Consider the following 26012-nt stretch of genomic DNA (forward strand, 5'->3'; position numbering starts at 1 on the left):
TGCTGAGAAGCATTAGATCAAGGTGCATGTTGTGGATGTGCAACCATGTCTGTTTTTTCTTAAGTAGAATTAATTTACTGATTGTATTTGGATATTACCGGAAATCATTTTCAGTTTAATTGCACATTACAACTGTAGAATAGGGATCCATTATTTCTAGTTCAGTTCTACTGGATACAAAGTTGTTGAGGAACATATGCTAGTATGACAGCTGCACCAGTTTCATTCAGTACTGAGCAGCTTCGAGGTTGCAGTCTCTGTTCCCTTAATAAGTTACACACAGTACATATATTCTTCCAAACATGTTCAGCCTGGAGTGATGTCTGAGTGGAGAACTAAAGGGGTGGAGGGGGGTATGCAAGGAATATTTGGACTTTAACTGCAAACTGGATTCAAGTCAACTAATTTAACTTGTGACCTTCTCAGCTGTTGGATCAAGTTGTTTTATCAGGCACTTGGCCAGAGCAAAAGAAGAAAAATATGCAAGCAAGCCGACATCTAAAGGATGGAGCATCAATGGAAGCAGAATCTTTCAAAGAAGACATCACATCTTTTTCTGCATTAAAAGGTTAGTTTTGTAATTTAAGTATCATGTCCCATGAAATGTTTTTAATATCCTTAAAAAATTTATAACTCAAAATAAGTGAGCAATAACAAGATGTTAAACTATTTTAAACAATATCTTTGTACAGATCTGCAGTTAATTTCTCATTGTTATTAATTGTAAGATTATTTAAAGAAATCAATCTACTTTAACAAAGTATAGCAAGAAAGATCTTCAGATTTTTATTAGATTTTTGGTGACTTGTTAGTGATTGGTTTTGTGTAGTACAAAATAGTGTACACAGCAAGATCATAATCCATAAAAATCAGTCTTGTGTGCCCAGGAGAAATGCAGATCAGATTAATGATCAGTGAAGGAATTCCCGGCTTATGAAGCACCTCACAAAGAATGTAATCCATGTTAAGGAAACCAGATGAAGCTAAACACCCCACTACATTCCCTCACTATTTTTATTCCAAAAAAAAACAAAAAAAAAACGACATGCTGTTCAATGATTTGCAATATAGTTATAGTTTACGTAGAGAAGACAATATTACAAATGGCACATTTTATTTAACCCAAAAAAAGAAATGTGTATAAAACGGCATAATCTACAAATCAATTACTCAAGTTGTTTTAAAAAATATTCATAGTTTGCTTTTAGAACAAACTCAAAGCAGCGATCGGCTTGTAAGATGTCAAGTTCATCTGATTGAAGCAGCAGATTTACATCTGGTAAGTAATGCTTCAGGCCTTTACCTTTGAAAACACAAGCATGGGTAAAGTTAAGGAAAAAAACACCAGAAGATAAACCTTACTATACTATTAATACTATAGAACAAGTAAATTAAACAAATACATTGTGATTAAATGATGCTGCTTAGTAGATTGTTATTTTAACAGTTGCCAGTGGGAATTAACACTCACGTACACCTTATAATAGAAGTTACTGATTAGATTTAATTGTGTTAACTCTGTCACATTACCATCTGCCTCAGGATGTATATAAAGACATTATAACCATCATTACAAAATTATGTAATAATACACATATACATAGACAGACACACTAAATGTTCCACAAGTACATTGAGAGAAGGAAGGAAGAAAAGGAAAGCCTCTTTGGCAGCACAGCTTGTTTCAAGAAATAAAGCAATGAACTCAAGGTTACATACAAAATGATTTATTAAAATAAGAGTGTGTCAGAGTTTGTCCCTTCTTTAACCTGTTAAGGATGAAGGGTCTACCTGTATGCCCTAAATCCTTAACCGGCTTTGAAGCGAGTGCTAGAGCTGAGCTCGCTTCAGGGCAGTGAGTGCCGGCTACTATCAGTAGCTAGACACTCACTGTTAATGACAGTCAACAGCTATCCCGCTGCTGCCTACCATTAACCCTTTAGACGCCATGATCAATGCAGATCACTGCATCTAAAGTGGCCATAGGCATAGCATTATACAGTAAATACAATCTGATGATTGAATATCAAAGTCCCCCATGGGAACTCAAGTGTAAAAACTAAAACAACAAAAGTTTCTAAAATTATATAAAAACCCCTACCCTAATAAATTAAACCAACTGAGAAAACAAAAAATACATTAGTGCGATCCTAGTGTATTACCCAAGATGACCATGTATTAAAAGGTGAAGATCAAATCTGCTGACCAAAGTTGGTTATGCTGAGAGCATAACATCTGTTCAAGCATAGCAAATGAGTGGGTCAGCAGCCCTAGAGTACCCAATCCCAGCAGGATGTCGGCAGATAGTAGTGGTTAACAAGTAGAAGAAAAATCTATGCTTTATTTTTCCATCATACATACATACAGTGGTAGCCACACTCAACGCCTTTCTAGCTCGGACCGAGCTCTTTATCAAGACGCGAATGGTTAAGAACTTATAATGAACTCACAATATATAATATTATTATAATGAATGCCCACAAATGCAAACAGTTTTGCATGGCACATAGTGTCAAACAGTCAGTAATGCATCTGGCATTATACACATCTACTAACTATAGTCTGGTTATAGTCATCGGAGGAGCATGTTATTATATAAATAGCTTCACTATCATTCCATATTGTGTGGTCACAGATAGTGGTAGATGCATTACAGTAAGCTGATTGATAATCAGCATTAATGCAGTATTAAGATGTCCAGGGTTAATGATTGATACAGTATTAAGATGTCCAGTGACACATATTGGTTAGACCAGACCTTCTATGTATAATTAGTGGTGGGATTGATGAGGAGACTAAAGACGGGGTGCAGGTGGGGGGGAAGGGGGTGATTGATGAGAAGAACGAGGATGGGGGGGGGGGGAGGGGAGGGATATTGATGAGGAGACTGAGGATGGGGTGCGGGGGGAGGGGGTGATTGATGACACAAAGGGCGGGGGGGCCTAATTGATGGGGAGACAGAGGATGGAATGAGTGTGTGTGTGTGGGAGCTGGGGGAAGGGATGGATTGATGAGACCGAGAATGGGGGGGCGTGGTTGGGGAATGGGGTTCAGGGGGATTGACTGAGAATGGGGTGCTGGGGGGTTGGACTGGGTGGTGGTGTATGAGGAGACTGAGAATGGGGTGCAGGGGGATTGAATAATGAGGAGACTGAGAATGGGGTGCAGGGGGATTGAATAATGAGGAGACTGAGGGTGGGGTGCAGGGGGCGTTGGACTGGGTGGCGGTGTATGAGGAGACTGAGGATGGGGTACGTGGGGGGGCTGGGTGGTGATGTATGAGGCGATAAGGAGGAGACTGAGGATTGGGTGCCAGGGGGGTCGTGGGTGGCGGTGCATGAGGTAATGACTTGGGTTAAGACGTAGGGGTCTTGGTGGGGGGGGGGGGGGGGGGTTGACAGAGAAGCCTGGAGGAGGATAGATGGGTCTGGAGGAGGACAGTGCAGGGGTGGGATTCAGCTGGACTATGGAGAAATACTGTGTGACAGTATTATTATTTTGGGAACAGTGTGTGGCAGGGTTATATTCTGAGGATACAGTTTGTTGAAGTATTTTACTCAGGGGTTACAGTGTGTAGCAGAATTATATTCAGGGGGTACACTGGTTGGCAGTATTATATTCAGGGGGTACAGTGTGTAGCAATAATATATTTAGAGGGTACAATGGGTGGTAGTATTAAATTCAGGGGGTACAGTTTCTGGCAGTATTATATTCAGGGGACACAGTATTTGGCAGGATAATAATGATTAATGTCTTTATATAGAGAATGGGAATCTGCTGACAAGCTGAGGAATCAATGATGTCCGGCAGTCAGACTCTGCAGAGAAGATGAAGCTGGAGGAAGAGTCCTGTTGCCCAGACACGATGAGAAAGAAAAGACAACAGAGAAGATGTCACTCAGGTCACTGATATCACTGTGTGTTCTGTCTGACCCAATCTGTGGCTCTCCAGCTGTTGCAAAACAACAACTTCCATAATGCCTGAGGATCTCCAGCAGACACAATGGGAGTTGTAGCTTTATAACAGCTGGAGAGCCACTTGAACCAAGGTGATTGGTAGGGTCTAAGAAGTCGAACCCCCACCAGAAAAATGGGCTACTTATTTTAAAATGCCGAGCCTATTTTTGGCCCCATTCCGGCCCTGCCTGTAAGTTATTATGTTTGTGCGGTTGAGCCCGTGTAAGGGGTTCGTCAGGGATTGGGGAAGCGAGTCGTCGAGGGTAGGGGGGCCCAGGACAATTTTTTGCATCGGGGCCCTGTGATTTCTAGCTACGCCCCTGCCGACAAGTCACTGTGTCAGTCTGTCAGCAGTGTCTGGACCTGTGTGCTCCGCAGCTGCAGCATCACACACAGATCCTGAGGCTCCTGACAGCTGACACAGTGAGCGGAGGTCCGGAGGTCTGGGGTACAGAGTCTGTAATGGGAGCTGTACAGACAGTACACTCCCCTCTACTCTTTGCCTCCTCACTGCTCCTGGCCCCTCCTCCTGTCGGCACACAGTGACTGCAGCTGCTCGGGGGAAGATCTACTATACTGGGTGAGAGGAAAAGGAACCTAATGCTATTACTATGTAAGGGAAAGGGTGGGAGTCCTGTTATGTGGTGTGTGGGGGGTCTGGTAAGGGTAAGACCTGTTATGTGGTGGTCTGGTAAGGGTGAGACCTGTTATGTGGTGTGCGGGGGGGGGGGGGGGGGGGGGCTGCAGAGGGGGACCGGTGATGTTAGGGGCTGCAGAGGGGGAGACCAGTGATGTTAGGGGCTGCAGAGGGGGAGACCTGTGATGTTAGGGGCTGCAGAGGGGGAGACCTGTGATGTTAGGGGCTGCAGAGGGGGAGACCTGTGATGTTAGGGGCTGCAGAGGGGGAGACCTGTGATGTTAGGGGCTGCAGAGAGGAAGACCTGTGATGTTAGGGGCTGCAGAGGGGAAGACCTGTGATGTTAGGGGCTGCAGAGGGGGAGACCTGTGATGTTAGGGGCTGCAGAGGGGGAGACCTGTGATGTTAGGGGCTGCAGAGGGGGAGACCTGTGATGTTAGGGGCTGCAGAGGGGGAGACCTGTGATGTTAGGGGCTGCAGAGGGGGAGACCTGTGATGTTAGGGGCTGCAGAGGGGGAGACCTGTGATGTTAGGGGCTGCAGAGGGGGAGACCTGTGATGTTAGGGGCTACAGAGGGGGAGACCTGTGATGTTAGGGGCTGCAGAGGGGGAGACCTGTGATGTTAGGGGCTGCAGAGGGGGAGACCTGTGATGTTAGGGGCTGCAGAGGGGGAGACCTGTGATGTTAGGGGCTGCAGAGGGGGAGACCTGTTATGTTAGGGGCTGCAGAGGGGGAGACCTGTGATGTTAGGGGTTGCAGAGTGAGACCTGTGATGTGGGGGGCTTGAGACAGGGTGCCCTGTGATATGAGGGGCTGGAAAGGGGATACCTGTGATGTGGGGGGCTGGAGACGGGGGGACCTGTGATGTGGGGACCTGTGATGAGGGGGGACCTGTAATGTGGGGTAAGGGAGTAGGTTCTGGGAAGAGGAGACCTGCTGTTACTACTTTGGTCATTTTTATTTATTTTTGCAATTTAAGTTGTTCATTATTATTCATTATTTCTAAATAACTATATTTTTTATATTTAACTACATACAGTTAAGGGGAACCTGTAGCGGGTGATTAGTCCTCGGGGCGGGTCTCAGCAGGGCAGGTGATGCATCTCTCCCCTGTATCAGTGGCCTCCAAACTGTGGATCTCCAGCTGTTGCTAAACCAAAACTCCCAGCAGAATGACAACTCCCAGCATGCACAGACCGTTGTTGGAACAGCTAACAGTCCACAGTTTGGAGACCTGGGGGAGATTTATCAAAGCCTGTGCAAAGGAAATGTTGCCCAGTTGATTGCTGAAGCTTCCAATAATGTTCTACTGTGAGACTGTTATGCTCACTACTATAAACTATTGGGATTGAGTACCCCATCTGTATGCAGGAACCTGCAAAGTCAGGAAAAGGTGTAGTGTTGGACTTTGTAGTGCTGACCACTGTCTTCCAGGGTCTCAGTATACACTGCTAGAGACAAGAGAGACGTGTCAATCAAGCCGGCTGGGCAGGGAACAGCCGCCAGGACCCGCCCCTTTCCCTATTTACCTGTATTTTGGTAGCATTTTAAAACTGTCTCAATGTTGCAATGCCTGCACCAGTGTTATGCTTCCCACGGTATTTTAACCCTATGCAATATCTACTACGGGATGGGGACAGTAAAAAAATAAAAAATAAATAAAAAACCCTCTCTAAAATTCCTCACTTTTACACTGCCACTGAAATGGCGGAATTCTGTTCCTGGTATCTGGCACTTTTGGTTAGGTGACGTGACGTCACATTGCCAGCCATCCAATTAGTGCCTGAGGCTGGACACTGCTTCGGCCCGTAATTGAATTAGCAGCTGTGTGAGATCAGGTAACCTAACCCAGAAGTGCTGGACACTGGGAACTGAGTTCTGTGACTCTGGCGGTAGCAAAAGTGTAAAAAAGAGAGGGTTGCTTTTATTTTTTACGGTTTTCCCCAAGTGGATTTTACATAGCGTTAATACCACATTCCTGTCTTGTATGTTGAGGCTGCACCCACAGCATAGTTCTCTTATAGAGGCATGGCAAATCAAGTGCCAGGCTTCCCTGTCCCTCCCCTGCAGCCAGCGGCTGACACAATGCTGTGGGGCTCGTATGACAATTTTTCCAGGGCTGGTTTTTAGCCCCAGTCCGACCCTGCTTATGATTGCAGATTGCGTAGTGGGGTCTAATATTTCGGACACAAAATGATAATATGACTTGGTAGTGCGATCTCAAGTGGTTATCAGCTGTTTGCTGATACCCTGTTATATATATATATATATATATATAAATATATATATAAATATATATATAAATATATATATAAATATATATATAAATATATATATATATATATATATATATAAATATATATATATATATATATATAAATATATATATAAATATATATATAAATATATATATAAATATATATATAAATATATATATAAATATATATATAAATATATATATATATATAGCACCCAGAGGACCAGACATGATGGATTTATTAATTGATCGTTTCTGTGATTTCACTCAAACCCTCCGGAGAAAGTTCCCATCTTTTAAATCCTGAATACTTCCTTCTTCTGTAGCTGTTCAAATCTATTGGAGACAGTATTGGGTATATGATCAATTGGGGTCACCTTGAAGGGTCTTTTATTGCCAGGATGCTTAATGCTGCAATGCCAATAAAATCCATGAAGCAGGAAACTATTCCTAATGTTTTGACTGTGTTTATTGATCCTACACCGTAATGCTTGCACTGTTCTACCAACATATTGTTGGCCACAGCAACAATCCAAGAGATAAATCACAAATTAAGTGGCACAGGTTAGCAGCAAAAAATAGACTGATCCCAGCGATGAATCCCAAACTGACCAAGGAGATATGGGTTATATATTTTAAATGACAATATATGTGTTTTTACAGTTCCTATTAGGCATAATTCAGAATTCAGCCATCACCACTGGGTTGATGTTCAAACCTAGGTAAAGACGCCATGTTTCTACACCCATCACTGAAGTCATAGGATGGGTGTATGTGTTTTCCCGGTTTTATCCACAGCCCAGAAGTTTTACTATAAGTCTGTAGAAAATGAGTTCATATTAAGTTGTTAACCATGCACGTCTTGATAAAGAGCTTGGTCCGAGCTAGGACCCCGTTGAGTGTTGCTATCACTGTATGTATGTATGATGGAAAAATAAAACACCATTTTATGGGAGAACGGCCAGGACTGCAGGATTTTTCTTCTACTTGTTAAAACCACTAATAAGTTAAATGACCCTTATTTGCACATTTTACAATAAAAAGGAAAAAAGTTTACATGTTTGGTATCGCCGCGTGTGTAAATGTCCAAACTGTTAAAAAATGTATATCAGAAAAATTATAAAAAGCAATCAAAAAGTCACCGCCACGCCCCCATAGACTTGCATTAAGAGGGTGGGCCGTGACATCACGAGGTGGCGTGGCCATGATATCACGATCCTCCGGCCCCTGCATCGCCAGTCATCAGGCACGGAGTGAAGCTCGCTCCGTGCACAAGCTGACTGGGGTGCTGCAGGAGAGATCGTGGGGGTTCCCAGCGGCGGGACCTCCGGGATCAGACAAACTATTCCCTATCTTTTGGATAGGGAATAAGATGCCTAGGGGCGGAGGACCACTTTAAAGACAATTACAGAGTTGTCCCTAGGCCACTCCTGTGTTGCCTTAGCTGTCTAGTTGGATAGTGAACCTTTAGCTCATTCTGATGACCAAAGCCCTCTTGATCAGGTTTTCATTAATATATCTGTACTATGCTTCATTTAGCTTTCCCTTAATCCTGACCCGTCTGCTTGTCTCATCAGCTAAAAAAAAACACTGCATGATCCTGTATGGTTTATTCTAGACATAATGCTTAGAGTTGAGGCCAAAAAGTTCAATCTGTTTCATTAACACCAGAGACTTGTTTCTCAGAGCCTTGTATGTGGGTTTTTTTCGTGCAAATTCCAGGTAGGATGCTTTCTGGCCTCTCTGGCATGAATCTCAGACTGGTAGAGTGAATAAGTAATGATTGACCTACTGGAAGTCCACACAGGATCTTTGAAGAGCAGCCTGAGTGACCATTGAGTTTTCAGTCACCTCTTTTACCATTGCCCTTCTCACCAAGTATTTAGTTTGGTAGGACAGTTAACTCTAGGTAGAGTATTTGTTGTTTCAAACTTCTTCCATTTAAAGGGGTACTCCCGTGAAAAACTATTTCTATTTAAATCAACTGGTGCCAGAAAGTTAAACAGATTTGTCAATTACTCTTTATTTAAAAATCTTAATCCTTCCAGTACTTATCAGCTGCTGTATACTACAGTGGAAGTTCTTTTCTATTTACATTTATTTTCTGTCTGACCATAGTGCTTTGCTGGCACCTGTCTGTCTGTCTCAGGAACTGTCAAGAGCAGGAGAGTTTTGTTATGGGGATTTGCTCCTGCTCTGGACAGTTCCTGATACAGACAGACAGGTGTCAGCAGAGAGCACTTTTGTCAGACAGAGAAAAACTCAAATTCAGCAGCTGATAAGTACTGGTAGGATTAAGAATTTTTAAGATAACTAATTTACAGGGGTACTTCGGAGGAATTTTTTTTTTTTTTTTTAAATCAACTGGTGCCACAAAGTTAAACAGATATGTAAATGAGATATAACAGGTATAGATGGAGGAAAGGAGAGAGCACACAAAAAGGAGCTATATCACCTAATTAACTGCGTGGTCAAATCCTCGGTGACCTCAAGTAAGGGTCTCCTGCGGGGTGCACGTACATAGGTAGTAAGTTACAATATCAAACAAAATGAAAGACACGTAGGTGCACTCTCCGCTCAACGGAGAAAGCCAGGTACGAGAATCCGGTCACGGCATAGGCACTGGTAAAGTGTGGCGCTCGGAGGCCTCCGAGCGCCACACTTTACCAGCGCCTATGCCGTGACCCAGCTACCCGTGACCGGATTCTCGTACCTGGCTTTTTCCGCTGAGTGGTGAGTGCACCTACGTGTCTTTCATTTTGTTTGAGATCCGTAAATGACGTCTATTTAAAAAACTTAATCCTTCCAGTACTTATCAGCTGCTGGAAAAAAATGTTTTCCACTGGGAGTACCCCTTTAAAACTTATGTAGGCCAATGTGCCCTTGGGAACATTCAGTGTAGGATTATTATTTTTTGTAATATTCTCCAGATTTGTGCCTTCACACAATCCTGTCTCTGAGCTATACAGTAAAGTTTCTCCACATGGCTAGGTTTTTGATCTGCATTGTCAGAGCAAATTAAATAAAGAAATCAATACCCCAATGCAATTAATTCAATGTACTTAATTTATTCAACCTTTTGAGGAGGCAGACATTTTGTTCTTTCCTCCTCACCTTCTAACAATTATAACGCTTTAAAGGGGTTATCCACCATAAGGTGATTTTAGCATGTACCTGCCAGACAGCAATGGACATGCCTATGAAGGATCCGTGCTTGTCTTGGGGCTAAATGGCTATGTTGTAAGATTACCATAACGCTGAGATCTTTTTGTGAACTGACAAGGGTGCCTCCAACTGTTGCAAAAGTACAATTCTTGCAGAATGATCTCCCTCCCACCCAGCAGTCGCTTCACCCATTGAAGCAAAGACAGGCTCCCTCTGAACACCTGACTTGTAATGTAATTTCTCGGGCCACACTGCGACCTGAAAAACCTGAGACGAATAAACTATTGGGGCGAAAATCACACAAGAATTGCGAGACCACCATCAAACACAGGTGAAAGACACTATATTATTAACTACACTAACTTTGCTGCCCCTGTAGCATAGTCATATAAAAAAAAATCCCGGACCTGCTGCACGCTTGGACCTCCGTTCCTGGGTTGTTGGGGGCCTCCTACCTCCTCCCCACGTTTGGTGTCTTATGTGTCTGCTGAGTGTTTTCGTTGTCTACCTGTCTCTTTCCCTCCCCCTTAAAGGAGTACTCCGGCGCTAAGACATCTTATCCCCTATCCAAAGGATAGGGGATAAGATGCCTGATCGCGGAGGTCTTGCACGCAGCACGTTATCAGTCTTCGGAGCATGTTCGCTCCGGGTCTGATTACTGGCGATCACAGGGGCCGGAGCATTGTGAAGTCATGGCCCCGCCCCCCTCAATGCAAGCCTATGGGGGGGGGTGACAGCTGACATTGCCCCCCCCCATAGGCTTGCAGTGAGGGGGCAGAGCCTGATGTCACACGGGGGCTGGGCCATAACGTCACAATGCTCCAGCCCCCATGATCGCCAGTAATCAGACCCGGGGCGAACATGCTCCAGGGACTGATTATAACGGGGTGCTGCATGCAAGATCACGGGGGTTCCCAGCAGCAGGACCCCTGCCATCAGGCATCTTATCCCCTATGCTTTGGATAGGGGATAAGAGGTCTTCGCGCCGGAGTACCCCTTTAACCTTTTTTGTTCTCCCTGCCCCTCGCTTTCCCCCAGTTATGCCAAGGACAATGGCATCATGACCTTTTTCTTGAGGATTTGGTTACCTTTTCTGTTGCCTACTGTAAGATTTGTTCTTTGTTTCATGTTTGTTACAATTCCCTCTGCACAGGGATGGTTTTTGTGTTTTGTGTTTGAAAACTGTCAGTTTTTCTCTAAAAACCAATCACAGCTCAGATTTCACATCTTAACAAGCTCTTGTAGAGTGAAAGTTGAGCTGTGATTGGTTGCTGTGAGAAAAAACAGACAGTTAGGGTTTCAGGCAGATTGATAAATCTGGGCCATTATCTTTATTCTGTATGTCCATAAGATTACAACGATACCCAATTTTTTTAATGTTTTATTTTGATTTAAACAAAATGTACTGTACTTAAATTATAACTTTTTGTATGAAAAATGTTGTTAAAACTTTTCCTCCTCTGACCCTATTTTTCTGTATACAGGGATGTGTAAGAGCTAATTTTATGCTCTTACAAAATATGCAATTCAGATTTTTTTTGACTGTGCTTTTTAATTTACATCATATATATATATATATATATATATATATATATATATATATATATATTTTTTTTTTTTAACAGAAAGGGGGGGGGGGGGGTAATTCATATTTCTTTTTTCTTTATTTTATTTTACAATTTTTTGGGCCCCTATTTGCAGTCTTCAGATCAGCATCAGGCAGGCCCCCTTAGCTGATCAGGAACCTGTAATTTCACCGCGCGTGTTCTGTTCAGCTCGAATGAGCAGTCGGGACTAGTTATCTAAAGAGTTAATGCCAGGCATCACCCTGGATGGTGATATCCAGCATTAATCACAGTCCAGCTATGATGCACTCTCAGCTCCTGAGTGCGGGTCATAAAAGGGGAGCAGGTGCAGGGTGTACATTCCCGCCCTGCAACCAGGGTGTGACTGCCCTTCCCATAGACTTTATTTGAGGGGGCAGGACGTGACGTCACAATGGGGCCTGGTGACCCCCAAAGTCCACACGCAGCATTCGGAACTAAATATTCCAAATGCTGGGGAGTGGAGTACTTCTTTAATTTACTCCCCATCCTGATATTTTAATGACCGCTGAGTTCAGGAATACATACCCCTCAACACTAGAGATGAGCAAACTTACAGTAAATTCGATTTGTCACGAACTTCTCGGCTCGGCAGTTGATGACTTATCCTGCATAAATTAGTTCAGCTTCCAGGTGCTCCGGTGGGCTGGAAAAGGAGGATACAGTCCTAGGAAAGAGTCTCCTAGGACTGTATCCACCTTTTCCAGCCCACGGGAGCACCTGAAAGCTGAACTAATTTATGCAGACTAAAGCCATTAACTGCCGAGCCAAGAAGTTCGTGACGAATCGAATTTACTGTAAGTTTGCTCATCTCTACTCAACACAATCAGCCATCTCGCTACACCTTCGGGTAAATTCATAAGCATGGTGTGCATCCAATTCGAGATGTGCAGTTTTCCGGGCATATTCGGGCCCGGTAGCTATGATACTCCTATGTATATATACTTGTTTAACTCTGTTACTATTGATATGCACATACTTGAGAGAGTTCGGTATGAACTTGAAACAAGTTCTGCTACTACTCCTCCTAAAAGTAGGAGGAGCACCAAGACTGGATCAATTCATTTTACTATAATCATTGCTGGGACTATTAAAGTGAATGGGCTGATCCAAGCCTGCTGACCTGAATGTACCACGATTACATGTTGACATAGACATTGTGTCTCATATTCTAAAATTCTCTTCTCATTCTCTGGGGGGTACTGAGTGCAAACTCATGGGGAAAACTTTTTTTTATTTAGCAAAGGCCACAATATACTAAAATGTTACATAGTTAGTACGGTTGAAAAAAGACATACGTCCATCAAGTTCAACCAGGGAATTGAAAGTCTAAATACTTTTGGAATGCATTGTACAATGTTACTGATCTCATACAGAAGATTTCTTCATATATTTCTTAGCTTAATATATGTGACAATAGTGTAATGTGTGTCACAGGACCTCAGCCTCCGATTCTCCTCATCACAATCATGTGACTGTGTTTAAGTACACTGGCTGAAGCAGGAAACTTCCTTCTCTGCAGGACAAAAAGATTGGCTTAGTGGCTGTATGATGTATTGAGTCTTGGCACTGGTCATTTTCCTGGTGCTGGGGCTCAATAAGACACATGCCGCACAGCCAACCACCGGCTGAGGTAGGACACTGCTGTGTCCGGCGATTAGCTGAGTGCAGTTTGCAGTGTTAACCACTCACAAACAGGCAACTTGGGGATAATGTTAATAAAGCTTGACAGTGGAGTGAATCCTTAACCCCTTAAGGACCAAGCCCATTTTCACCTTAAGAACCAGAGCATTTTTTGCATATCTGACCACTGTCAGCATAGATAAAACTCTGAGATGCTTTTTCTTTTCATTCTGATTCAGAGATTGTATTTTCGTGACATTGTACTTTATGTAAGTGCCAAATTTTCGTCAATACTGGCATCATTTCTTGATGGAAAAATTCCAAAATTTTATGAAAAATATGAAAATTTGGAATGTTTTTTTTACTTTTAAACTCTCTGCTTATAAGGAAAATGGACATCCCAAATAAATTATATATTGATTCACATATACAATATGTCTACTTTATGTTGGCATCATAAAGTTGACATGTTTTTACTTTTGGAAGACATCAGAGGGCTTCAAAGTTCAGCAGCAATTTTCCAATTTTTCACAAAATTTTCAAAATCTGAATTTTTCAGGGACCAGTTCAGTTTTGAAGTGGATTTGAAGGGCCCTCATATTAGAAATACCCCCATAAATGATCCCATAGTAAACACTGCACCCCTCAAAGTATTCAAAATGACATTCGTCAGTGCGTTAACCCTTTAGGTATTTCACAGGAATGGCAGCAAAGTGAAGGAGAAAATTCAAAATGTTTTTACGCCAGCATGTTCTTGTAGACCCAGTTTTTTTATTTTTACAAGGGGTAAAGGGAGAGAAATTCCCCCTAAAATTTGTAACCCAATTTCTCTTGAGTAAGGAAAAACCTCATATGCAGATGTAAAGTGTTCTGCGGGCACAGTAGAGGGCTCAGAAGGGAAGGAGCGACAATAGGATTTTGGAGAGTGTATTTTGCTGAAATGGTTTTTGGGGGGCAGGTCGCACTTAGGAAGCCCCTATGGTGCCAGAACAGCAAAAAAATTAAAACCACATGGCATACCATTTTGGAAACTACACCCCTATAGGAACGTAACAAGGGGTACAGTGAGCTTTAACACTCAAATAAATAAATTAAATGTTAATTAACCCCTTGCCGCATATGTACGTTTATAAACGTCCATATGCAGCTCCCGAGGTATGACGAGCACTCAGCAGGTGAGCGCGCATCATACCCGGTGGGTCCTGGTTGCTATGAGAACCCGTGGCTAATGCCGGACATCACCGATCGGGCTAATGTCCGGAATTAACTCTTTAGACGCGGCGATCAAAGTTGATCGCCACGTCTAAAGTGAAAATAAAAGCTTCCCGGAAGCTCAGTCGGGCTGATAGGGACCATAATGGTAAAATGGCGATATCCCGATCAGCTAGAGCACAAAAGGAGGGTGCCTTACCTGCCTCCTGCGCGTCCGATCGGCAATTGATTGCTCCAAGCCTGAAATCCAGGCTTGAGCAATCAAGCGCCGATAACACTGATCCCTGCCCTTGCAATGCAATGGCAGTGATCAGTGTATCATAGCCCCCTATGGGGGCTATAGCAATGCAAAAAAAAAAAAATATATATATTTTTTTAAGTTATAGATCATTTAACCCCTTCCCTAATAAAAGTTTGAATCACCCCCCATTTCCCAATAAAAAAAAAAAAGTGCAATTAAAAATAAACATGTGGTATTGCCACGTGCGTAAATGTCCGAATTATAAAAATATATAGTTAATTAAACCGCACGGTCAATGGCGTATGTGCAAAAAAATTTCCAAATTCCAAAATAGCGTATTTTTGGTAACTTTTTATACCATAAAATATTAAATAAAGCGCGATCAAAAAGCCCAATCAAAACGAAAATGGTACCGCTAAAAACTTCAGTTCATGGCGCAAAAAATTAGCCCTCATACCGCCCCGTAAATGGAAAAATAAAAAAAGTTATAGGGGTCAGAATAGGACAATTTTAAATGTATACATTTTCCTGCATGTAGTTATGATTTTTTTCAGAAGTAATACAAAATAAAACCTATATAAGTAGGGTATCATTTTAACTGTATGGATCTACAGAATAAAGATAAGGTAGAAATGGAAGCCCCCAAAAGTTACAAAATGCAGTTTTTTTGTCCATTTTGTCACACAATGATTTTTTTTCCCGTTTTGCCGCAGATTTTGGGGTAAAATTACTGATGTCATTACAAAGTAGAATTGGTGGCGCAAAAAAGAAGCCATCATATGGATTTTTAGGTGCAAAATTTAAAGTGTTATTTTTAGAAGGTGATTAAGGACGAAAGGTTTTTCACATTATGCATGTTCGTTTTTTCCTAAAGGGTTAAAGTGGGAAGTGAAAAGGAAAAATTAGATTTTTTACAATAAAATGCTGGGGTTACCCCAAATTTTTCATTTTTACAAGTGGTAATAGGAGAAATGTCCCCATAAATTTGTAAATACATTCCTTCAGAGTAAGGACATACCTCATTTATGGACGTAAACTGCTCTGCGGGTGCACACAAGGTCTCAGAAGAGCAGGAGCACCATTCGGCTTTTGGAGAATTTTGTCAGGTGCCTTGAGCGTTTACAGAGCTACCATGGAGCCAGAACAGAGGGACCCCCCTCAAGTGCCATAATTTTGGAAACTACACCCCTCAAGGAACATAACAAGGGGTACAGCGAGTATTTAAACTTCACTGGTGTTTCGAACAGTGAGCCATAAAATTACAAAATAAGTTTTTTTCACAAAAATACCCCAAATTTTTCATTTGCACAAGGGGTAATAGGAGAAAATGCCCCCCAAATTGTGTAACCCCATTGCTTCTGAGTATGGAAATACCCCATATGTGGACATAACATGCTGTGCAGAAACATAACAGGGCTCAAGAGTCATAGAGCTATGTTTGCATTTGAGGCCTATGGCATATCAGTAGCTGACTGTTGCATACATTCAGTGGAAAATAAAAGTAAGGAACACCCACATGTGACCCTATTACAGACCGTACACCCCCTGGGGAAGGTGTATAGAGGGAATTGGACATTTGGAATGGACGGGTGTTCCCTAAATTTATTTTCCAGGAATGGATGAAGTGTACTATGGGGGGAATGACAATTGCAATTTTACTACTGATATGCCAATTGTGTTCCCAGAATTATGACCCAGAGCATAGCCAAAAGTAAAAATATGCCCGCCCCAAACCCTATGCTCTGAATCATCATTCTGGGAATGTGATGTGTGTGGCAGTCCATAACCTGTTGAGGTAACATAAAAAAGTCCCTGATGCTAGTGACTTAATGACCCATTTTTGGAAAACATACCCCCAGAGGTCTTTTTTTTTAAATTTTTTTTTATAGAGTTTTTTTGGGCAATTTTGTGGTTTATGGGGCTAAAATTTGGAATGTACTCTGGACTTGGTACATTGGGGACAAATTATGGGAAATTAAAATGAAAAGGGAAAATTTAGTACTCAAAGGAAGTGTGATACTCCCTGAAGCAGTTTTTAATGCAGAGGCCCGGATGATCAGGGCAAGTTTCACATTGAGTGGTGGTGGAGAGAAAAAAAGAGAAAAATGCATGCGCGCCCCTAGTGCGGTACTGTAAGAAATTTGGCAGATGTAAAAGACACACTTACCAAGCGATGTTGTGCTGAGGGCACAACACCATGTAGCATATTGGCAGATGGTGCTCTGTAAGCAGCCCAGATCCTCCGGTCAGGTCCTCAGTCACCGGTTCACAAGTAGCAACAGAAAAGAAATAAAAGTGGATCTTCACCAGGTGCAATTACAGTTGAATGAAGGTGGCTGTATTCATGAGTTCACATCACAGGATTTATTATAGAACAACAAAACACGTTTCTTGCCCGAAAAGGGCAGTTCCTCAGGCAATGTGCATGTACAAACGGCAAGCAGCTAGGTTTAATAAGATAGTCCTTACGTTCATTCAAAGGGTTAATCAAGCTATGCAGGGTAGATTGCTAGACTCCAAACAGCACGTATTCAAATTTATCATAACAGTTTTGGAACAAACTTCATAGAAAGGTGTTCAAACTTGTTCTTACATAAATAAAAAGCTTCTACATGTTATTTGTAAAAATATATAAAATGACACAGTAAACTCTTCTTGATCTGTAAAATCAGTGTGTGTATACGGCAGAAGATGCGCTACTAAGCGCTGTGGTTGTAGTGAAAATTATGAATTAAAGTGCTATGAATACCATAGCATAGCTAGTGGTGGGTGGAGTCAGATGCTTTGAATGATGAGACCGGACTGATAGGTGAATATCACTGAGGCAGGGAAGAGATCTCCATGAGCAACCAGTAAGTCCAAGGATTGCTTGTGGTTATTAATAGTCCATAGCGGCAGCACAGTTTGAGAGGCAGAGTTCAGTGTATTGGTACCGTAACTGGGAGGGGATTTTGGCTGCAGACCTTGTCAGACTTTGTTGGTATCATACCCTATTGATTTGATAGAGCGCTGCGCTATTAGAATACTGGGGCGCTACATGGTAGTAGCTGAGCTGGTTTGGGGCGGAGCTCCAGTGGCAATGTTATCAGACCATTTGTGTAAAGAGCAGGGTACATAGAGATCGCATAGCGCTGCATTGTAAGTGAGACACTATAGATTGAGTGGACCGCTAGTGGCAATGTTATCAGACCATTTATGTAAAGCGCAGGATACATACAGATCACATAGAGCTACATTGTAAATGAAGCACTATAGATTGAATGGAGAGCTATATTGTGGGTAAAGAACTACATTGTGGGTAAACCTCTACATAGTGGTAGCGTAGCTAGTGTGAGGCGGAGCTATAGCGCAACGAGAGTAAGGAAATAGGCTGGTTGCGCATGTATACAATGAATGAGTGTGTCGGCAGTATATTTTAGAGTATAGGGGTAACAAGTATGATCTGGCTGGGTCTAAACAAATGAGGAGTGCCGAAAGCTGAACTATGATCATGTCTCCACGGTAATGTACCCAAAAAGGGGAAGGCAATAAAACATAAAAAACAATGGTGACAGAAAGAGGGAAATAAGACGCAAGGTATATGGTTATAAATATGAAAAATAATGCTAAAATATGGAAAATCAATATCAAGATACTTCAAGAACTATATTGAACATGAAATATACTTGATGAAAAGTATAAAAATAATAAGACACCAAAGGTGTCTCTCTTACAATGTAGCGACATTGCCACTGGAGCTCCGCCCCAAACCAGCTCAGCTACCACCATGTAGCGCCCCACTATTCTAATAGCGCTGCGCTCTATCAAATCAATAGGACATGATACCAACTAAGCCGATGACAAGTTCCGCAACCAAGATCCCAGTTACGGTACCAATACACTGAACTCTGCCTCTCAAACTGTTCTGCCGCTATGGACTATTAATAACCACAAGCAATCCTTGGACTTACCGGTTGCTCATTGAGATCTCTTCCCTGCCTCAGTCCGGTCTCATGCAAAGCTTCTGACTCCGCCCACCACTAGCTACGCTATGGTATTCATAGCACTTTCATTCACAAGTTTCACTACAACTACAGCGCTTAGTAGCGCATCTTCCGCCGTATACACACACTGATTTTACAGATCTAGTTTACAGAGTTTACTGTGTCATTTTATATATATTTACAAATAATACCATGAAGCTTTTTATTTATGTAAGAACAAGTTTGAACACTTTTCTATGAAGTTTGTTCCAAAAGTAGTATGATAAATTTGAATACATGCTGTTTGGAGTCTAGCAATCTACCCTTAATAGGGTGATTAACGTAACCTTTTAACGTTAGGGCTATCTATTTAAACCTAGCTGCTTGCTGTCTCTACATGCACATTTGCCTGATGAACTGCCCTTTTCAGGCAAGAAACGCGTTGTTTGTTGTGCTATAATAAATCCTGTGATGTGAAACTCATGAATACAGCCACCTTCATTCAACTGTAATTGTGCCTGGTAAAGATCCACTTTTATTTCTGCCTTTTCTGTTGCTACATTGAGTGGTAGTGTCCCCCTCTTGTGACACACACTGCAGGGGGGGACCGGAATTCTCACAGGGGTAAAGGTGCGCCCTGTGTCCTTCAGTACCAGGATGTCAGGGCATACCTGTATGCCCTGTGTCCTAAAGGGGTTAATGAGGAGAAGCTGAGCAGATTTCCTATCACTCTAGGCTTAAGAGTATAATGAGCAAACATATTCAGTAACTGTTAATCAGTAACTTGACAACCTTGCCTGAATAAGACAACTTATTGAATTTCTTAACCTAAAAGAAGCAGGGATTAAAATGAAGAGACAAAACAAAACAGCATTCCAAACACAATATTTATCAACCAGCTCAGCAAAACTTGCTCTATAACCTGCTGCTTTCAGACCAGAATCAACGGTCAATCATGACAGGTTTCCTTTAAGCACCAGTTCTTTAGTAAGCCAGCTAAAGAGGGAAAGCCACCTCTCTCCCCCTCTCATCCCTTTGCCTGCTTAATTAATAGTCCTCTTCTGTATGCCAATCACTGTTTCCAAATTTCTCACCTGTGCACAATTTGTTTGCGAAGGACAGGAAAGAGATTCAGAAACATGGCTTGGTTCCAGCTGACTAGCAGGAGTATAGAATTCGTGTGTGTATAAATGTTAGATTGACAAAGTTCACAATGTGAATGTGTGTGTTCCACCTCTCCCTGTTCAGACTTCAATATGGTCACACCATGTTTGATAGGATACCACTAATAATGCTCCATTTAAATATTTCATCCAGCCAGGTAGTAACTCACGATTAAGATATTAATTTCTTGCATTCTCATTTTCTATTTATTGTAGAAACTTTATAACAAATCTTCAAACAAAGTGGAGCTTGATCATAAAAACAGAGTGATCTGAGCTGAGATATCCTTCCTGCTCAACACCTTGGACATGACGGCGTTTCAGGGGTGTGCCCCATTAGTCATGAGTGAAACGCCGTCATGTCCAAGGTGTTGAGCAGGAAGGAGATCTCAGCTCAGATCAGTCTGTTTTTGCTATCAAGCTCCACTTTGTTTGAAGATTTGCTATTAAGTTTCTACAATAAAAAGAAAATGAGAATGCAAGAAATGAACATCGTAATCGTACGTTACTACCCGGCTGGGTCTAATATTTAAATGGAGCATTATTATGGTTATCCTATCACACCTATCACACGTGTGAACATACTGATTACAAATGAGCGAACTTACAGTAAATTCGATTCGTCACGAACTTCTCGGCTCGGCAGTTGATGACTTTTCCTGCATAAATTAGTTCAGCTTTCAGGTGCTCCCGTGGGCTGGAAAAGGTGGATAGAGTCCTAGGAGACTCTTTCCTAGGACTGTATCCACCTTTTCCAGCCCACAGGAGCACCTGAAAGCAGAACTAATTTATGCAGGATAAGTCATCAACTGCCGAGCCGAGAAATTCGTGACAAATCGAATTTACTGTAAGTTCGCTCATCTCTAATACTGATGTCAATCTAACATTGCCAGCAGTTTGGAAAGTGAATTAAAGCAGATTCCCTTCAACCTTGAAAAATGTTTATAAGACTAGTAAGTTTGGAGAAAGAATATGTACCTTCATTTACTAATTTCTGAAGCACTTTAACGAAAATGGTGTCTTTACTTGCTTCTATTGGGTCATCCTTCCCATCTAGGCTAGACCATCTGTAAACAAGTACAGTAAGTTTATAAAAAAAATACATTCTATGACTAGATTTGTAAAAAAAAAGTGAGTGGTCTTCTCAAAGAGTTCATAACAGTCAGAGCTGAAAATCTGTCTGTAAATCTGGTCTGGATAAGGGAGTGATCTTCTCAAAGAGATGATCTTTTGGAGAGGGCTCTCCTACAGTGATGGACTGTACTACAGAGAAAAGAGAGGTAAGGGGATTGAATGAGGGGATGAAATATCAGTGCCATAAAATGTATTATAACTGAAAAAGCTTAGTTCCTGGGATAGAAATTAGCTAGCTGTCGGAAATCTCAAGGCTAAACATCTGACAGGACATGCTGACAAAACTCAGTTGATACTAAATGTGGTTTGGGGCACACACACTACTGGAAAGGGCCTGTAAATAGCAGATATTGGGGTTGTTTAGTGCCAATGTCTCCCTTTTTTTTTTATCAGAGTCTGCACTTGATGTATGGTGCCAAAAACTATTGAAAAAACTATCAGAGATAGCCTGCATGACATGTATCCATATTATATATATATATATATATATATATATATATATATATCAGTCCAAAGAGCAGACAGACAATCAATAATAAACAAATGTGAGGACTCACAAGTTCCTTCAGAAGTTTCCCAGCTTTCACAATACTGACGTACAAATCCGACACTCTATTCTCTTAGAATTTACATTAGGAGATAAACCTGCCCGCTAAACATAAGAACATGTAGGACATTAGGCATAGTCTCTACCTATAGCTGACAAAAAAGTTGCCAATTGTTTGCCATATGAATTTGAGTTATCCTATATGGAGTAGGGAGACCACTGGGATGCTTCTAAGGGAAATCAGGAGTTCTGACCTGCATACAAGGGAGTCCTCGGATTTCTTTGTTTAGTTATTGTCTGCTCTCTCTGATTTGTTTTGGTCTGTTTTTTGGTGATAGTTGTATGTCTGGCTAGTGGATTTTTAGGTTCAGTTTATCAGTGATTTTCTTTTTCCAATATTCAAAAAGGGGTCAAAAAGTGGCCCCAGAAAATATAGACCTGTTAGTTTAACCTCCATTGTAAGTAAATTGCCTAAAAGATGTTTTTTTTTTATTTATCTTGATGAAAATATATGTATGACTCCATATCAAAAAGGGTTTATGAGGGATGGGTCCTGTCAAACTAACCTTATCAGCTTTTATGAGGAGGTGAGCTTATAAATCAATTTTTTTTTTAAACATCTGATTTACTGCCACATAAGAGATTGGTACATAAAATGAGAATGCTTTGGCTGGGGGAAGTAACGGCTCTGGAATAGAAAACAAGGGTGGTTATTAATGGTAAGTACTCTGGGAGACTAGTGGGGTATCAGAGGGGTTCTGTTCTCTTTAATATATTTATTCATTATCTTAGGGATTATACAGTGAAGTGCTACTCATTGCAGACTATTGTAAGCTCTGCAATAGAGGACAGTGCACTGTTACAAATAGATCTGGACAGGTTTGAGGCTTAGGTTGAAAAGTGGTAGGTGAGGTTTAACACAGATAAATGTAAGCTTATGCACATGGAGAAGAAAAAATCCAGGTTGGGACTGACACTGAAAAAGGACTTAAAGGGGTACTCCGGTGGAAAACTTTTTTTTATTTTTTAACAACTGGTGCCAGAAAGTTAAACAGATTTGAAAATAACTTCTATTAAACAGTTTTAATCCTTCCAGTACTTATTAGCTGCTGAATACTACAGAGGAAATACTTATTTTCTTTTTGGAACACAGTGCTCTCTGCTGACATCTCTGTCCATTTTAGGAATTGTCCAGAGCAGCATACGTTTGCTATGGGGATTTTCTCCTACCCTGGACAGTTCTTAAAATGAACAGAGATATAAGCAGGGAACACTGTGCTCATGATGTCAGCAGAGAGCTCTGTGTTCCAAAAAGAAAATAATTTCCTCTGTAGTATTCAGCAGCTAATAAGTACAAGAAGGATTAAGATTTTTTTTAATAGAAGTAATTTACAAATCTGTTTAACCCCTTAATGACTCGGACTTTTTGATCACTTTTTATTCATTTTTTAATGGTATAAAAAGTGACCAAAATATGCTTTTTTGGACTTTGGAATTTTTTTGCGCGTACGCCATTGACCGTGCGGTTTAATTAATGATATATTTTTATAATTCAGACATTTACGCACGCGGCGATACCACATATGTTTATTTTTATTTACACGGTTTTATTTTTTTTATGGGAAAAGGGGGGTGATTCAAACTTATTAGGGAAGGGATTAAATGACCTTTATTAACACTTTTTTTTTGCAGTGTTATAGGTCCTATAGGGACCTATAACACTGCACACACTGATCTCCTATGCTGATCACTGGTGTGTATTAACACGCCTGTGATCAGCGTTATCGGCGCTTGACTGCTCCTGCCTGGATCTCAGGCACGGAGCAGTCATTTGCCGATCGGACACCGAGGAGGCAGGTAAGGGCCCTCCCGGTGTCCTGCAAGCTGTTCGGGACGCCGCGATTTCACCGCGGCGGTCCCGAACCGCCCGACTGACTAGCCGGGATACTTTCACTTTCGCAGCGGCGGTCAACTTTGACCGCCGCTTCTAAAGGGTTAGTACTGCAAATCGCGGGAGCCGGCGCAGGACGTAAATATACGTCCTGCATCGTTAAAGGGTTAAACTTTCTGGCACTAGTTGGTTAAAAAAAATTAATAACGTTTTCCACCGGAGTACCCCTTTAAAGAGGTTATCCAGGAAAAAACTTTTTATATATTAACTGGCTCCAGAAAGTTACAGCTATGTAAATTACTTCTATTAAAAAACATCTTAATCCTTTCAGTACTAATGAGCTGCTGAAGTTGAGTTGTTCTTTTCTGTCTAAGTGCTCTCTGATGACACCTGTCTCAGGAATTGTCCAGAGTAGAAGCAAATCCCCATAGCAAACCTCTTCTACTCTGTGCAGTTCCCGAGACAAGCAGAGATGTCAGCAGAGAGCACTGTTGCCAGACAGAAAAGAACAACTCAACTTCAGCAGCTTATAATTATTGGAAGGATTAAGATTTTTTAATAGAAGTAATTTTCAAATCTGTTTAACTTTATGGAGCCAGTTGATAAAAAAAAAAAAAATGTTTTTTTCCTGGAATACCCCTTTAAGAATTTTGGTTAACAGTAAATTTAACTGTAGCAACCAGTGTCAGGCAGCTTCTGCCAAGGCAAATATAATCATGGGGTGCTTTAAAAGGAGCAGAGATGCACAAGACAAGGAAATAATTCTACCATTGTTCAAATCACTAGTTAGACCACATATGAAATCCTGTGTACAGTACTGGGCACCAGTGTACAAGAAAATATTGTGGAGCTGAAAAGGGGTTCAAAGAGGGGAAACCAGAATAATAAGTGGAATGGCAGGACTAGATTACCCAGAAAGATTATCAGAGTTAGGATTCTTTAATTTAGAAAAAAAAGAAGGCTTAGGGGCGACCTAATAACTATGTATAAACATATCAGGGGACAGTACAGAGATCTTTCCCTTGATCTATTTATACCCAGGACTGTATCCATAACAATGGGGCATCCTCTACGTCTAGAGGAAAGAAGGTTTCTACACCAGCACAGACAGGGGTTCTTTACTGTATGGGAAGTCAGACTATAGAACTCTCTGCCAGAGACAGTGGTTATGGTGACATCAATAAAATAGTTTACAGGGGGCCTGGAAAATCTGACGCGTAATGACATTACAGGTTATGGGTACTAGATTACAGAACATTTATCCAGGGATTTATTTTGATTGCTGTATTTAAAGTCAGGAAGGAACCCACCCACCCCCCCGTATGGAGCAATTGGCATCAGCCCTAATAAAGTTTTTTGCCTTCCTCCAGATCAACACAGGACACAATTGTGATACAGGTTGAACTTGAACTCTATTTTATTTCGACCTTATGAACTATGTTACTACTTATATGTATCTTTTGTATGTGCTGATACTTTATTTTGGTGTACCAGGATGGCTCGTTAGAAAGAGACAGTGATGTTTTATTGTATTATCCTGTAAGCCATATGGTACTTTTCCCTTTTCTTTAATGTGATTTTTTATGGTGGTAGTTTCCTTTAATTTATTATTTTCAATAATATTTCATACTTACGTGTCTCTTTTAATAGCTTTGCAAAGTATATCTAGCTTTAGCTCTTCTATATCCACCACCTCATCCTAAATAAAAAATAACAGTTTTTAATTTTTTGTTTCTGAAACTGAGATTTGTAGCAAATTGCCAAGCGGTGACAAATGTATTGATGAATAATAAGCTTTCAAATAATAGATTCTCTTGACAATACATCCTACTTTAGCATGTATTCTCACACACACACGATCTGCTGTGGATTTAAAGTTGCGGATCTGCAATTCTACAATCTGCAGTTGCAGATTTTTTAAAGGAATCCATATACTGACATGCCAATCCAAAATACATAAGAATTGCCTTGTAAAATCCGCAGCTGTGGATTTAGCAACTTTAAATCAGCAGCGGCTCCAGTGTGTGAAGGCATCCTTAGCTAGATTTCCCTAACTTATTTTCTTATAACACGAGAACATTGCTTTTTATTCTCCACTAAAAAGGATGTTATGCTGCGAAATCAATATCTATTCATCATTTAGCAAAAGTATAGTTTGGCTGATACTGGGGAAAGACTGATAACTAAGCGATGTGCAACATCTCCATTTAACGCCATGGGACTGAGGGAGACCGTAAAGTACAATAGTCTTTACAAAGAGAAATATATCAATTACATTTATGAAACAACCTAAAATAACTGAACACAACTATTTATTCCCATACTTAAAGGGGTATTCCAGGAAAAAACTTTTCTTTTTAATATCAACTGGCTCCAGAAAGTTAAACAGATTTGTAAATTACTTCTATAAAAAAATCTTAGTCCTTTCAATAATTATCAGCTGCTGAAGTTGAGTTGTTGTTTTCTGTCTGGCAATCGTCCTCTCTGCTGACATCTCTGCTTGTCTCGGGAACTGCACAGAGTAGAAGAGGTTTGCTATGGGGATTTGCTTCTAAAATGGGCAGTTCCCAAGACAGGTGTCATCAGAGAGCACTTAGAAAAGAACAACTCAATTTCAGCA

General features: G+C 41.2%; 1 protein-coding gene across 3 annotated transcripts in view; it reads right to left on the bottom strand.

The window, feature by feature from the left end:
- Positions 1 to 763: 763 nt before the first annotated feature.
- Positions 764 to 26012, bottom strand: part of NUP133 (nucleoporin 133) — a 397333-nt gene continuing 372084 nt past the window's right edge. For 2 of the 3 annotated variants that reach the window (XM_056566853.1, XM_056566852.1), the window contains 3 exons: positions 25027 to 25091; positions 20799 to 20887; positions 764 to 1303 (listed from right to left, as the gene is read on the bottom strand). In XM_056566853.1, coding sequence (XP_056422828.1) covers positions 1167 to 1303; positions 20799 to 20887; positions 25027 to 25091 — 291 coding nt within the window. In that variant the 3' untranslated portion in view covers positions 764 to 1166. Of the gene's footprint in view, positions 1304 to 20798; positions 20888 to 25026; positions 25092 to 26012 lie in introns of those variants that run through there. The other variant, XR_008891412.1, reaches the window with a different exon arrangement.

The sequence above is a fragment of the Hyla sarda genome, chromosome 3 (assembly GCF_029499605.1).
Source record: "Hyla sarda isolate aHylSar1 chromosome 3, aHylSar1.hap1, whole genome shotgun sequence".
NCBI classification, from domain to species: Eukaryota; Metazoa; Chordata; class Amphibia; order Anura; family Hylidae; genus Hyla; species Hyla sarda.